The 16,180-nt window shown below is 47.3% G+C and overlaps 1 protein-coding gene across 1 annotated transcript in view; it reads right to left on the bottom strand.

Annotated features, from left to right (window-relative positions):
- Window positions 1-13,423, bottom strand: part of TRIP11 (thyroid hormone receptor interactor 11) — a 64,547-nt gene extending 51,124 nt beyond the window's left edge. The window contains exons 1-6 of the mRNA XM_040412093.1: window positions 13,063-13,423; window positions 4,377-4,441; window positions 4,180-4,290; window positions 2,917-3,183; window positions 2,582-2,650; window positions 2,241-2,406 (exon numbers count right to left, since the gene is read on the bottom strand). Coding sequence (XP_040268027.1) covers window positions 2,241-2,406; window positions 2,582-2,650; window positions 2,917-3,183; window positions 4,180-4,290; window positions 4,377-4,441; window positions 13,063-13,189 — 805 coding nt within the window. The 5' untranslated portion in view covers window positions 13,190-13,423. The remainder of the gene's footprint in view (window positions 1-2,240; window positions 2,407-2,581; window positions 2,651-2,916; window positions 3,184-4,179; window positions 4,291-4,376; window positions 4,442-13,062) is intronic.
- Between the last annotated feature and the right edge of the window lie 2,757 nt (window positions 13,424-16,180).

The following is a 16,180-nucleotide window of genomic DNA, read 5'->3' as shown; positions in this document are numbered from 1 at the left end:
AATCGGTGAATGGAACTGATTTTCAGTCGCAGAATTTTCTGCAACAAAATCCATAGTGTGTAAAGGCACCCTTAGGCCCCTTTCACACGAGCGAGTTTTCCGCGCGGGAGCAATGCGTGACGTGAACGCATAGCACCCGCACTGAACCCTGACCCGTTCATTTCAAATGGGTCTGTGTACATAAGCGTTTTTTTTTTTTTCACACATCACTTCTGCGTTGCGTGAAAATCGCAGCCTGTTCTATATTCTGCGTTTTTGACGCAGCCCTGGCCCCATAGAAGTGAATAGGGCTGCGTAAATAATGCATTGCATCCGCAAGCAATTCCGGATGCGATGCATTTTTCACTGATGGGTGCTAAGAGATGTTTGTAAACCTTCAGATTTTTTTATCAAGCGTGTGAAAAACGCATAAAAACGCATTGGACCCGAGCGGAGAAAAAAAAAAAACTGAACTGAACGCAATCGCAGACAAAACGGACTGAGCTTGCTTGCAAAATGGTGCGAGTTTCACTGAACGCAGCCGGACCTCATCTGTATCGTCCGTGTGAAAGAGGCCTTAAAGGGGTTGTCTGATGAAGATGACCCCTGTCCGCATGCTGCTGAGTGGGACTAGAGTGGACGCTGCTCTGTGCATTCTGACCAATCGAAACCAACCTTGTGTTACGTGGATGGCCATTCATCTGAAAGGCTGCTGCGTTCTGCAACTTTTGCCGCAGACTGCAAGCCACAAAATCAGCAGGACCCAAGCAGATTGGCCCAGGGGTAAGTCTCTGAAGATCAACACTAGTAATGAGTGAATCGACTTCGGAACCACTTGGAACTGAACCAGAGTTCAACGCAAAGGTTTTTTACAGTAGAAATTAATTTCCGGAGCCAATACATTCTAATACTGCACGGAGCGCCCGCCCAGGACAGTATTAAAACAAAGTTTTATGCGAATCGACTTCAGATTAAGCCTCCAAAATCGACTCGCTCATCCCTAATCAATACCTTTAACTCCTTAAAGGGATATTCTATAGTCTGTAGATACTGATTGCCTATGCTCAGGATAGGTCTTCTATCTCAGATCTGTGGAGGTTCAAAACCATTCAGCTGAATGGGAGCTCAGATGTAACATGACTGTACAGCCGCTTCACAGTGGACGAAGCCTTCTGCTTCCAGCTCCGTCCACTGCTTTGTTTCTGATGCCGGCAGCTGCCATAAACAGCTGATCGTGGGGGCGCTGGGTGTCGGACTCCCACCGATCTGATAATGATGACTGGAAAATTCCTTTTAACGAATCAGGCAAATTTTGACAGCGTTGTTTCATTTATTAAGCCCTGCTTTCTGCATATTTTATTTCCACCATTCAAGGCCCTATGCAATGTACTGAGAAACTGTAACAAGCCTGTCAGAGGACTTATTTTTTGTAAGGTGTAGCTACTGATAAAAATGTTGTTGAATCCCAAAATATTAATAGTCGATTTTATTTAGAAGTGAGGTCCAAAAAAAACAAAAAACTACCACAGTTTTTTTTTTATGTTTTATATTTCCTGAAACCTTGATACGAGCTATGACTTTTTTATTGCTATATAAAATATATCATTTTTTTTTCTTCTTTTTTTTTATATCAGATCAGTGGGCGTCTGAAACCCGGGAACCCAGTCGATCAGCATCACGGCCTTCTCTCATCTCATCACGCACAGTGCCGTGCATTGTATAGTGGCTGTGCTTGGTATCGCAGCTCAGCCCCATTCACTTGAATGAGAAGGAGCTGCGCCTAGGTTATGTGACCTATGAACTTGAGATTGCTGGGTGTTGGATCCCCACTGATCAGATATTAATGACCTATCCAGAAGATACAGTCGGTCATCATTTAAAAAGTCTTGGTAAAACCCCTTTAAATGTTTGTGGACTTCAATGCTTAACTGCTTATGCAACACACTGTAACACTTTTATATTGCTGCTGATTGTGATTTTGTCCCTGTCCACCATGACAGCTGCTCAACACCCTGCAGCTGCATTGCAGGGCGCAAGACTGCGAGAAGGAGGGGGGGGGGGGGCACCCTCTGTCTAACCACTCAGTTGCTATTGTCCCTGGTATCTAAGAGGTTATATGGTGAAGATCTAAGTCTATGCAGGAGGGTGTCAGCTGTATTGCACAACTAGCACCCATGGTGCATGGAGCAGGCTCAGGTCCCTAGAACACTTCATACACTTTTCGGGCGCTAGTTTGCCTTTTAGAGTAGGAGGCCGCTAACCTGTGCCGAGCTGTTCTTCAAGCTCTTCGATCCTCTCCTCATATTCTCCCAACTCCTCTCGGTGCCGCCTTGTGATCTCTGCCAGTTTCTGACGATGAGCGTCTTGCAGTACAGAGAACTCGTGCTGATGATCATCTATTTCTTGACTCAACTTCTGCTTCAGCTCCTGCAATCAATGGCGGGGGGGGAGGAAGTAGATCAATGTCTAATCGAGGGGTCAGTTCCAAATAACATGTGCTACAAGGCTGGGTCTGTCTGACCTTACAAATTCTTATTCCACAGATGGTCAAAGCAGAGCTTCCCTTAGCAGATCATAAAGCTGTGATAGGTTAGGACGTTACCTTAATGATATTTTGCAGCATGCAGATCTCGCCGGTGTCAGCGCTCTGGGCCCCTTGAATTTTTGAAGACTGAAAAAAAAAAAAAAAATAATATAGAAAATAAATCATCATCATCGTGTAAAATTACAGCAGAAGACCTGTATATGACTACTAACAGAATGGGGAAACCTGTGTGTTCAATTTCTCTGCGGCGCGACCACAGGGGGGGAAACTATTGCATAGCTTAATGGGATGTCAACATAAAGCATAGATGTATGGGGCCCTCCAGAGTGAGAGTTGCTCTTTATAGCTGCCCGAGTAGTGGGCTACCCCCTCTACTAACCCTGCGCGATCACCTGTGCTATGTGCTTCCAGTGAGACACCTCTGCTTTCAGCCTGGACACCTCACTGGACAACGTGTTGATTTCTTGCTGAGACCAGATAACATCCCCAAAGTCCATATCATCCCCCTGGAAGCTGGAAAGCGGCGGCTGGATGCTGGACATGAAGGCGGAAGAGTCGGCTGCTTGAAGAGAGACACTGGACATTTGTGCGGAGACCTGAGATTTCTGCAGCTCATCCTGGAGGGAGTTCAGCTTGGCCTTGAGATGGCTGACTTCCACCTAGATGCAAGTAACACAATCCATTACTGCTCAATGCCCATCAGATACCTTAACGGCATGTTTTGGACTATAAGACGCACTTTTAAAAACCCTGCATCTTATAGTGCGCAGTTAGGGTGATCCAGCACCGCTAGACCTCCCTGACTGCTTCCTTGATGATGCAGCACAGCGCTCATACAGCGCTCTGCTGGGTCAATGCATCTGCACACCTCTCTCGCTGCTGCCCGACACTGATTGCTGCGGTCGCCTCTGCACACCTCTGTCTATCTGCTGCCCGACACTGATTGCTGTGATCAGTTTAGGCAGGAACAATTGTCCACCACATGGAGGAGACTGTTATAAACTCTGCCCTCTCCTCCTTGAAGGTCTCCACACTGCTGTAATGGAGAAAAGGCTCATACTAAACTGCAACTAAAGGACATTTGATGATATCACGAGAGGGAGAGGCCAAATCGGGAAGAGAGTGCAGTGCTTGTTGTGCAAAGAAATGTGAGTTTTCATTAAAGATAATGTGTGTGTGTGAGAGAAAGCTGTAAATGCAGCAGAGCTGTATGTGTACATGTTATCGGTGCAGCTGTGTTTGCTTGGGGTGTATGCAGCAGAGCTGTGTGTGTGTGTATCATTTGTGTAGCAAAGCTCTCAGGTTTGTGTGTATATATATATATATATATATATACACACACAGATGACATATTAATGTTAACAGCTAACGAATATTGTTAAACCCCACTATGTTAGACCACAAAGTTAATGACCTTGCCCCTCAAGTTTATGATGACGACCGCTGCATCCACAATACAAAAAGCAGATATGATCCCAAGTTGGCACAATCCACAGATCAAAGGTAACTGAATGTCCGTGAAAAAATAAAAAAATAAAAAAATAAAAAAATTGGAAACCAGCCTCCCCCAATGCTTAGAAGAAGAGTTTATGATGTAGTTCTCTGGTGTAATGTGGTGTCGGCTGTACACGAGACCTTAACTAAATGTCCTGCACCTCTTTCTGCTGCAGCCGGTTCCTGTAGTCCACAGATTGTTGCTTCACTTGTAGTTCAGCCGCCTCCAGTTTGTCTTCCAGCTCTGAACACACCTTCTTCAGCCTCTCATTCTGCAAACCAGTAAAAAGCAGAGGTTATAAGCAGCTTTATCAAGACCAGAAACTTGAGAGATTGATGAGCCGGCGACTGCACTTACCTCTGACTTCTGCAGAGCCTGGACGCTCTCTATTTCCCGGGAGCCGTGCAGCTCTGGACTTCCTTCTGTAACAAAGTACAAAGATGATCAGAGGACAAAAATTACTGCCATGAATCGCACAACCTATAATAAAGTAAATCTCCACCCATCATTACTATATTACAGGTAGCATACAGAAAGCATCTTCACAAACAGCGGAGCCACTATGTACATACATTACATCCTGTATTATACTCCAGAGCTGCACTCACTATTCTGCTGGTGCAGTCACTGTGTACATACATTACTTATCCTGTACTGATAGTCAGTTACATCCTGTATTATACTCCAGAGCTGCACTCACTATTCTGCTGGTGCAGTCACTGTGTACAGTCGTGGCCAAAAGTTTTGAGAATGACACAAATATTAGTTTTTACAAAGTTTGCTGCTAAACTGCTTTTAGATCTTTGTTTCAGTTGTTTCTGTGATGTAGTGAAATATAATTACACGCACTTCGTACGTTTCAAAGGCTTTTATCGACAATTACATGACATTTCTGCAAAGAGTCAGTATTTGCAGTGTTGGCCCTTCTTTTTCAGGACCTCTGCAATCCGACTGGGCATGCTCTCAATCAACTTCTGGGCCAATTCCTGACTGATAGCAACCCATTCTTTCATCATCACTTCTTGGAGTTTGTCAGAATTAGTGGGTTTTTGTTTGTCCACCCGCCTCTTGAGGATTGACCACAAGTTCTCAATGGGATTAAGATCTGGGGAGTTTCCAGGCCATGGACCCAAAATGTCAACGTCTTGGTCCCCGAGCCACTTAGTGATCACTTTTGCCTTATGGCGCGGTGCTCCATCGTGCTGGAAAATGCATTGTTCTTCACCAAACTGTTGTTGGATTGTTGGAAGAAGTTGCTGTTGGAGGGTGTTTTGGTGCCATTCTTTATTCATGGCTGTGTTTTTGGGCAAAATTGTGAGTGAGCCCACTCCCTTGGATGAGAAGCAACCCCACACATGAATGGTCTCAGGATGCTTTACTGTTGGCATGACACAGGACTGATGGTAGCGCTCACCTTTTCTTCTCCGGACAAGCCTTTTTCCAGATGCCCCAAACAATCGGAAAGAGGCTTCATCGGAGAATATGACTTTGCCCCAGTCCTCAGCAGTCCATTCACCATACTTTCTGCAGAAGATCAATCTGTCCCCGATGTTTTTTTTGGAGAGAAGTGGCTTCTTTGCTGCCCTTCTTGACACCAGGCCATCTTCCACAAGTCTTCGCCTCACTGTGCGTGCAGATGCGCTCACACCGGCCTGCTGCCATTCCTGAGCAAGCTCTGCACTGGTGGCACTCCGATCCCGCAGCTGAATCCTCTTTAGGAGACGATCCTGGCGCTTGCTGGACTTTCTTGGACGCCCTGAAGCTTTCTTAACAAGAATTGAACCTCTTTCCTTGAAGTTCTTGATGATGCTATAAATTGTTGATTGAGGTGCAATCTTAGTACCCACAATATCCTTGCCTGTGAAGCCATTTTTATGCAACGCAATGATGGCTGCACGCGTTTCTTTGCAGGTCACCATGGTTAACAATAGAAGAACAATGATTTCAAGCATCACCCTCCTTTTAACATGTCAAGTCTGCCATTTTAACCCAATCAGCCTGACATAATGATCTCCAGCCTTGTGCTCGTCAACATTCTCACCTGAGTTAACAAGACGATTACTGCAATGATCTCAGCAGGTCCTTTAATGAAAGCAATGAAATGCAGTGGAAAGTTTTTTTTGGGGATTAAGTTAATTTTCATGGCAAAGAAGGACTATGCAATTCATCCGATCACTCTTCATAACATTCTGGAGTATATGCAAATTGTCAACTTTTGGCCACGACTGTACATACATTACATCCTGTATTATACTCCAGAGCTGCACTCGCTATTCTGCTGGTGGAGTTACTGTGTACATACATTACTTATCCTGTACTGATACTGCACCTTACTATACCAGGAGGTCTGCTATGCAATTATCAGAGCTTTGCCCACTATCATCAGTTGGGCATCTATCTATTGAAACCTGCAAGAACTTACCAACTATCCTGAGTCCCCTGATGAACCAGCCTTGATTACGTCTGGGGAAACGCGTCGGGACATATTGCCAAAAAAGGGACGAACATCATCGATCCGTTTAGGCAGGGTATCAATAGGCGACAGTGAGGGTTTAGCCCCCGAGAGGTGGGGTCGCCCCTTTCGGGGCGGGTGCTCCGCCTGTAGGCAGGGGTACATTGAGGGTTGTATTAGGGATATTGTTCCCTTCCCCTTATCCACCACCTCTCTTTCTACCGTTTGGCCAGGTCCAAAAGTCATCTAACTGTAAGTTGGCGCAAATTTTTCTATACATCGGACTTCATTATCTTGATACGTCCAAGTAAGGCCTTGACGTAGCCTAATATATATACTAAGAAGGGGTATTATTTTAACCAACAACAGTAAAAGTTATGTTTTATATGAAAAGTCATTTTTCTCTGTGATGTCTATATTGATACTTTTCGTAACCCTATAAATTCCACTGTGATGTGATCTGTACTGATACTGAGTTACATCCTGTATTATACTCCAGAGCTGCACTCACTATTCTGCTGGTGCAGTCACTGTGTACATACATTACTTATCCTGTACTGATACTGAGTTACATCCTGTATTATACTCCAGAGCTGCACTCACTATTCTGCTGGTGCAGTCACTGTGTACATACATTACTTATCCTGTACTGATCCTGAGTTACATCCTGTATTATACTCCAGAGCTGCACTCACTATTCTGCTGGTGCAGTCACTGTGTACATACATTACTTATCCTGTACTGATCCTTCATTACATCCTGTATTATACTCCAGAGCTGCACTCACTATGTACATACATTACTTATCCTGTACTGATCCTGAGGTACATCCTGTATTATACTCCAGAGCTGCACTCACTATTCTGCTGGTGGAGTCACTGTGTACATACATTACTTATCCTGTATTGATTCTGACTTATACTTCAGAGCTGCACTCATTATTCTACTGCCTGTGAACAGGAACAGTGAGTAAGCTCATGAACAGACACTTACCCAACAGTTTAGTTTTTAGGGAATGGCCACATACAGCATAAATGCTGTGGATTTCCTGCAGCAGAACTGTGTGCAGCACAGTAGATGAAACGCTGCGGAGTACGTCTGCACCAAATTTGCACATAACTTGACGGGTGATTTAGATTATAAATCTGCAGGTTGCTAATTTATGCTTGAAGATATTCGGCACAGAGGGTGAAATCCATAACCAAACCCTCATCACCGGTGGGAATCTGTGAACTTGCCCTCTATCCACACTATACTTCTTTTCGGAAGTCCCATTTGGGGCGGCAGCGCACATCACATGACTGCCGCTCCATTCACTCTGGGGACTCCTGCACCTCGTTCTTGTGATCGGTGGGGGTCCCAGCAGTCAGACCTCTAGCCCTCAGATACTTATCCTGTGGATAGGAGACAACTTCTTATAGTGGGACAACCCCTTTAAAGGGTCTCCAACTTTAAAAAGAAAAATCTTCTGATATGTCACAGTGCTGAGCGCTGAGACCCCCCACCATCCCTAGAACGAGGAAAGACAAGCACACACACATGGTGCTCTCTCTCTCTTCCTTACACGAGACAGACTCCATAGAAGTCTATGGGCCCGTCTCGATTCCGTCCTCAGCAGAGAGAGCACGCCAGGTGCACACTTCTCGATCGGTGGGGGTCTCACCGCTCAGACCCCAGCAATCTATACATTTAATGTGTCTCTGTGATATTGCAAAAGTTTTTTGAAAAGTTAGTAACCCTTTAAATTCTTACTTCTGTGCTAAATTAACAGACCCAAAGCCCGAGGCTACAGGGCAGGAGAGATATTTGTGCTGCTGTTGCCTCCTCGCCGAAGATTTTGCCACACAGATACACTGCAACAAACCTTCAGGTGTGCGAAGACAGCAAAGTACTGGACAGGTTTTCCACCATCAAAAAGTATAACCGGAATGTTTCTTTAAGGAAATGACACAATGTATATTTTGACGGTTGTGGAACTTTCCATGACAGAAGCGTCGTAAGAAGGGGAAACAGGTTAATTACATTTCTACGGTCTCGCGGGCCGGGAGCCAGGTGGTGTTACAATGAGCGCACTGTAACACACCGCACTAATGACAGCACGAAAGCTTAAAGAGGCAGATTGAGTTATCCCCAACAGGATAGGGGATAAGTATTAGATTGCTGGAGGTCCCAGTGTTATCACGAGAATGGGGTCCCTGTACCTCCAGGGGCCCCCTAAAACAAACTGAGCGGCCGGTCATGCAAGTGGCCAGTCTATTCATTTCTATAGGAGCGGCCACGTGCATGCCCAACTGAATAGAGCGGCCACGTGCATGCCCAACTGAATAGAGCGGCCACGTGCATGCCCAACCGGCCACTCTGGTACGAGGCCCCCGTTATCGTGATCGGAGGATAGGGTAAAACTTAAAAGTTCTATAACATCCCCCCCATATGCCCGGGCCTCTCACAGAGGTTGAACTTACCTTGATCCCCGTCACCCACATCGCATGGAGAACATCCAGTGTCGGGGGTGCATTGGGAGCCAATAGCAGGCCGCGACGGGAAGGAGCCTGCCTAGCGTCACCCGCGATGCTAGAAAGGCTCGTTCCCGTCACCGCCTGCTATTGACTAAACACCCCCCAAACCCCCCCCCCCTCGCCAAACGCCAGATGCTTTCACCCGAGCGACAGAGATGCATCAGCGGCCGTCAGAAACGACGCAGGTGCCGGGGAGCGAGGTAAAGCAGGCAGAAGTCACTCTTAAAGGGCCGGTTCAGTCTTATATAAAGTTAAAGGAAATGTATAAAGACAAGTCCTAAAAATATGCACTAGACCTCAGTTTGCAGTCAGTGAAAGGAAACATTCTTGTTTAAATCCAGAAGCCGGCAACCCATTCTGATCAAATTGTCACACTTTGGTGTGGGAGGGAAACCCACACCGAACGTAGGAGGGAAAGGAGCAGTTCACCTCTTAGAGAAACCCTAATCAAAGTCCTGACTGACTGCAAGTATGAACTGACCCCAGAGGTAGGCGCGTTCATACACAGGAACCTAAAGTCCTAACTCACCCTGTAGGACCCTGGTATTAAAGTTAGGACAAGAGATAACCTGTTCCTCCAAACGGTAGGCCGAACAGGAGTCTCCCTCAGGCCTAAACACAAATGGCAGGGAAAAGAGCAACACAAGAAAACCCCAACAATAAACAACAGGGGAAGGAGACACTTAACTTCAAATGGCTATGGAGGCACAGGAACTCCGCCGAGATCCAAACACCAGAAATCCACAACAAAACTGAAGCTATAAACCGCACAGCATGGTGGGAGAAGCCACAATAAGGCCTCTTTCACGCGAGCATGTCCGGATAAGGTCCGGATGCGTTGCGGCAAACCCGCGCGAGTAGGTACCCAATTGCAGTCAGTTTTGACTGCAATTGCGTTCCGTTGTTCAGTTTTTATCGCGCGGATGCAATGCATTTTGCACACGCGTGAAAAAAAAACTGAATGTGGTACCCGAACCCGGACTTCTTCACAGAAGTTCAGGTTTGGGTTAGGTGTTGTGTAGATTGTATTATTTCCCCTTATAACATGGTTATAAGGGAAAATAATAGCATTCTGAATACAGAATGCATAGTACAATAGGGCTGGAGGGGTTAAAAAAAATAAAAAAAATTGAACTCCCCTGAATCCACTTGATCGCGCAGCCGGCATCTCTTCTGTCTTCTTCTTTGAGGAATAGGACCTTTGATGACGTCACTCCGCTCATCACATGGTCCATCACATGATCTTTTACCATGGTGATGGATCATGTGACGGACCATGTGGTGTGCGTAGTGACGTCATCAAAGGTCCTATTCCTCAAAGATGAAGACAGAAGCGATGCCGGCTGCGCGATCAAGTGGATTAAGGCGAGTTACATTTTTTTTTAAAAAAATTTTAACCCCTCCAGCCCTATTGTACTCTGCATTCTGTATTCAGAATGCTATTATTTTCCCTTATAACCATGTTATAAGGGAAAATAATAATGATCGGGTCTCCATCCCGATCGTCTCCTAGCAACCGTTCGTCAAAATCGCACCGCATCCGCACTTGCTTGTGGATGCTAGCGATTTTCACACAGCCCCATTCACTTCTATGGGGCCTGCGTTGCGTTAAAAAGGCACAAAATAGAGCTTGCTGCGATTTTCACGCAACGCACAAGTGATGCGTGAAAAATCACCGCTCATGTGCACAGCCCCATAGAAGTGAATGGGTCTGGATTCAGTGCGGGTGCAATGCGTTCACTTCACGCATTGCACCCGTGTGAAAGGGGCCTAAATAGGGAAGGTTACATGACCACATAAGCAACACCTGAGGCAAGGGATGTGGCCATTACCAGAAACAACACAGACACGAATTGATCCACAGGGAACCAGTCAGATGAAACCACGTGTTGCCAGTCTCACTGATCTCCTGTCACCTGTCACAGGAACGTCCGTGACACAAATCACAGCTTAGAGTTTGTTCCGTTTGTATCTAGTTTTGACAATTGGCGTAAATCAGTCTGGAGTCTAGGACTGGACAGAGATTGCATCATGGTGAATACTGCTCTGAAGTGGTGACACGCTGGAACTGTCATAATGTCAGCCCTCAGGCGGCATTTACTTCCTGTCTGCTCCACTTCTCAGGAGCTTCTTGTGGGCGAACAACAAACCCAAGACAAACTACAAAACCTGAGAATGAAGGAAATCCTAAAAGGTGGACCCTAACGAAAGGAGCCATGTACCCGATACAGGGGGACGCAGAGAGCCCATGGGGAAGAGCATTAACACCAGACCCTGCAGTCATCTGACGTAGGAAAAACTAACAGCCCCTACATTATAGCTCAGCTAAGGCTGGGGGCACATCAGGTTTTTGTCTTATGGTACTTTCACACTAGCGGCAGCCTTCTCAGGCAGGTGAATAGCCTGCCGTACCCATTGACTGGCGGTAACACGGCAAACATGCTGAGAGGCGGCCGGAATAAAACTATGACATGTCGTACTTTTATTCTGGCCGCCTCTCGGCACATTTGCCGTGCTGCCGCCAGAACTCTGGCCCGCCCCTATTATAGTCAATGAGGCCGGAGCGGACCTTTGGCGTGCACTAGCGGCAGCACGGATCCGGCAGGCTGTTTACCCGCCAGAAGAGCCTGCCGGATCCATGCTGCCGCTAGTGTGAAAATAGCCTTACATTTAAAGCATGCAGAAAACATATACAGTATGTTTAACAGATGCCTCTGACAGACTCCACACAGCGGCATCTGTCACCATAGGATTCTATTGTTTAAAATATATACGGTATATTTTTTATTTTTTTGCTGGACTCTCGTAGTGTACTATGCTTATGCATCCTTTTCCCCCCCCCCCCCAACGTATACGTTAAACGTTGGTCAACGTGATGTTGATCTAGCATGTTTCCAGTAACAAACAGAAGAATAGTGAGTGCAGCTCTGGATTATAATACAGGATGTAACTCAGGATCAGTACAGGATAAGTAATGTATGTACACAGTGACTGCACCAGCAGAATAGTGAGTGCAGCTCTGGAGTATAATACAGGATGTAACTCAGGATCAGTACAGGATAAGTAATGTATGTACACAGTGACTGCACGAACAGAATAGTGAGTGCAGCTCTGGAGTATAATACAGGATGTAACTCAGGATCAGTACAGGATAAGTAATGTATGTACACAGTGACTGCACCAGCAGAATAGTGAGTGTAGCTCTGGAGGATAATACAGGATGTAACTCAGGGTCAGTACAGGATAAGTAATGTATGTACACAGTGACTGCACTAGTAGAATAGTGAGTGCAGCTCTGGAGTATAATACAGGAGGTAACTCAGGATCAGTACAGGATAAGTAATGTATGTACACAGTGACTGCACCAGCAGAATAGTGAGTGCAGCTCTGGAGTATAATACAGGATGTAACTCAGGATCAGTACAGGAAAAGTAATGTATGTACACAGTGACTGCACCAGCAGAATAGTGAGTGCAGCTCTGGAGTATAATACAGGATGTGACTCAGGATCAGTACAGGATAAGTAATGTATGTACACAGTGACTGCACCAGCAGAATAGTGAGTGCAGCTCTGGAGTATGATACAGGATGTAACTCAGGATCAGTACAGGATAAGTAATGTATGTACACAGTGACTGCACCAGCAGAATAGTGAGTGCAGCTCTGGAGTATGATACAGGATGTAACTCAGGATCAGTAATGTATGTACACAGTGACTGCACCAGCAGAATAGTGATCGCAGCTCTGGAGTATAATACAGGCTGTAACTCAGGATCAGTACAGGATAAGTAATGTATGTACACAGTGACTGCACCAGCAGAATAGTGAGTGCAGCTCTGGAGTATAATACAGGATGTAACCCAGGAACAGTACAGGATAAGGAAAAATCTTTGCATCCTCCAAAGTTGTACTCATCATTTCCTCAGTAAAATCTGATTCTTGTAAAACGACTATTTCTATAACTGTCATTTCTTGCGGCTCACAGCGGTGACAGCGGTCTGGGGGTCCCCACTACAGGACACAGGGGACCACTGTAGTAATGGGGGAGCTCCCCGGACTGGAGTCCAGCTCTCACCTGGCAGCTCCTCGGCCCCCTCCAGTAACATGTCTTTGGTGAAGCTGGAGATCTGTCCTGTCAGGGAGGACAGGCTGCCCCCAACCTGGCCCAGGCCGGACCCAAGACCCCCGAACCAGGAAGCCATGGCTGCAGGAAGGCAGAGAGACCCTGGAGAATCCCCGACCGAACCGGAACCTTACTCCGGGGCAGAGCCGACCAGACAGGCAGAGGGGCAGGGCACTCAGAAATACAATGAGGCCTCAGAGCTCGGTTCTTCCTGTGACCGGTGACAGCTTCATATCCCGCTCCTGCTCTACAACACCGGCCCGGTCTCCGCCAACTCAACGGCAGCCATGACAGTCAGAACTCTCTGGTTGTACCGGAGCGACGTGTCCATAAAGCGCTGCATGCTGGGACACCTGGAGGTCCTCCAAAGAAGGGGGCGGGGCCGAGAGCAAAGTCCGCGGGGCAGCAGGCAGTATCCCAGGTGACAGGCTTAGATACAGCAGGCAGTATCCCAGGTGACAGGCTTAGATACAGCAGGCAGTATCCCAGGTGACAAGCTCAGATACAGCAGGCAGTATCACAGGTGACAAGCTTAGATACAGCAGGCAGTATCACAGGTGACAGCAGGCAGTATCACAGGTGACAGGCTCAGATACAGCAGGCAGCATCACAGGTGTCAGGCTTAGATACAGCAGGCAGTATCACAGGTGACAGGCTCAGATACAGCAGGCAGTATCACAGGTGACAGGCTCAGATACAGCAGGCAGCATCACAGGTGTCAGGCTTAGATACAGCAGGCAGTATCACAGGTGACAGGCTCAGATACAGCAGGCAGTATCCCAGGTGACAGGCTTAGATACAGCAGGCAGTATCACAGGTGACAGGCTCAGATACAGCAGGCAGTATCACAGGTGACAGGCTCAGATACAGCAGGCAGTATCACAGGGGACAGGCTCAGATACAGCAGGCAGTATCACAGGTGACAGGCTCAGATACAGCAGGCAGCATCACAGGTGACAGGCTTAGATACAGCAGGCAGTATCACAGGTGACAGGCTCAGATACAGCAGGCAGTATCACAGGTGACAGGCTCAGATACAGCAGGCAGTATCACAGGTGACAGGCTCAGATACAGCAGGCAGTATCACAGGTGACAGGCTCAGATACAGCAGGCAGTATCACAGGTGACAGCAGGCAGTATCACAGGTGACAGGCTCAGATACAGCAGGCAGCATCACAGGTGACAGGCTTAGATACAGCAGGCAGTATCACAGATGACAGGCTCAGATACAGCAGGCAGCATCACAGGTGACAGGCTTAGATACAGCAGACGATATCCCAGGTGACAGGCTTAGATACAGCAGGCAGTATCACAGGTGTCAGGCTTAGATACAGCAGGCAGTATTACAGGTGACAGGCTCAGATACAGCAGGCAGCATCACAGGTGACAGGCTCAGATACAGCAGGCAGTATCCCAGGTGATAGGCTTAGATACAGCAGGCAGTATCACAGGTGACAGGCTCAGATACAGCAGGCAGTATCACAGGTGACAGGCTTAGATACAGCAGGCAGTATCACAGGTGACAGGCTCAGATACAGCAGGCAGCATCATAGGTGACAGGCTCAGATACAGCAGGCAGTATCACAGGTGACAGGCTCAGATACAGCAGGCAGTATCACAGGTGACAGGCTCAGATACAGCAGACTATATCACAGGTGACAGGCTCAGATACAGCAGACGATATCCCAGGTGACAGGCTCAGATACAGCAGGCAGTATCCCAGGTGACAGGCTTAGATACAGCAGGCAGTATCACAGGTGACAGGCTCAGATACAGCAGGCAGTATCACATGTTACAGGCTCAGATACAGCAGGCAGTATCACAAATGACAGGCTTAGATACAGCAGGCAGTATCACAGGTGACAGTCTTAGATACAGCAGGCAGCATCATAGGTGACAGGCTCAGATACAGCAGGCAGTATCACAGGCTTAGATACAGCAGGCAGTATCCCAGGTGACAGGCTCAGATACAGCAGGCAGCATCACAGGTGACAGGCTCAGATAATACAGCAGGCAGCATCACAGATGACAGGCTTAGATACAGCAGGCAGTATCACAGGTGTCAGGCTTAGATACAGCAGGCAGTATTACAGGTGACAGGCTCAGATACAGCAGGCAGCATCACAGGTGACAGGCTCAGATACAGCAGGCAGTATCCCAGGTGATAGGCTTAGATACAGCAGGCAGTATCACAGGTGACAGGCTCAGATACAGCAGGCAGTATCACAGGTGACAGGCTTAGATACAGCAGGCAGTATCACAGGTGACAGGCTCAGATACAGCAGGCAGCATCATAGGTGACAGGCTCAGATACAGCAGGCAGTATCACAGGTGACAGGCTCAGATACAGCAGGCAGTATCACAGGTGACAGGCTCAGATACAGCAGACTATATCACAGGTGACAGGCTCAGATACAGCAGACGATATCCCAGGTGACAGGCTCAGATACAGCAGGCAGTATCCCAGGTGACAGGCTTAGATACAGCAGGCAGTATCACAGGTGACAGGCTCAGATACAGCAGGCAGTATCACATGTTACAGGCTCAGATACAGCAGGCAGTATCACAAATGACAGGCTTAGATACAGCAGGCAGTATCACAGGTGACAGTCTTAGATACAGCAGGCAGCATCATAGGTGACAGGCTCAGATACAGCAGGCAGTATCACAGGCTTAGATACAGCAGGCAGTATCCCAGGTGACAGGCTCAGATACAGCAGGCAGCATCACAGGTGACAGGCTCAGATAATACAGCAGGCAGTATCACAGGTGACAGGCTTAGATACAGCAGGCAGTATCACAGGTGACAGGCTTAGATACAGCAGACGATATCACAGGTGACAGGCTTAGATACAGCAGACGATATCACAGGTGACAGGCTCAGATACAGCAGGCAGTATCACAGGTGACAGGCTTGGATACAGCAGGCAGTATCATAGGTGACAGGCTTAGATACAGCAGACGATAATCACAGGTGACAGGCTCAGATACAGCAGGCAGTATCACAGCGACAGGCTTAGATACAGCAGGCAGTATCACAGGTGACAGGCTCAGATACAGCAGGCAGTAT

This window comes from Bufo bufo, chromosome 11 (genome assembly GCF_905171765.1).
Source record: "Bufo bufo chromosome 11, aBufBuf1.1, whole genome shotgun sequence".
NCBI classification, from domain to species: domain Eukaryota; kingdom Metazoa; phylum Chordata; class Amphibia; order Anura; family Bufonidae; genus Bufo; species Bufo bufo.
This window is presented reverse-complemented; position numbering and strand designations above follow the sequence as displayed.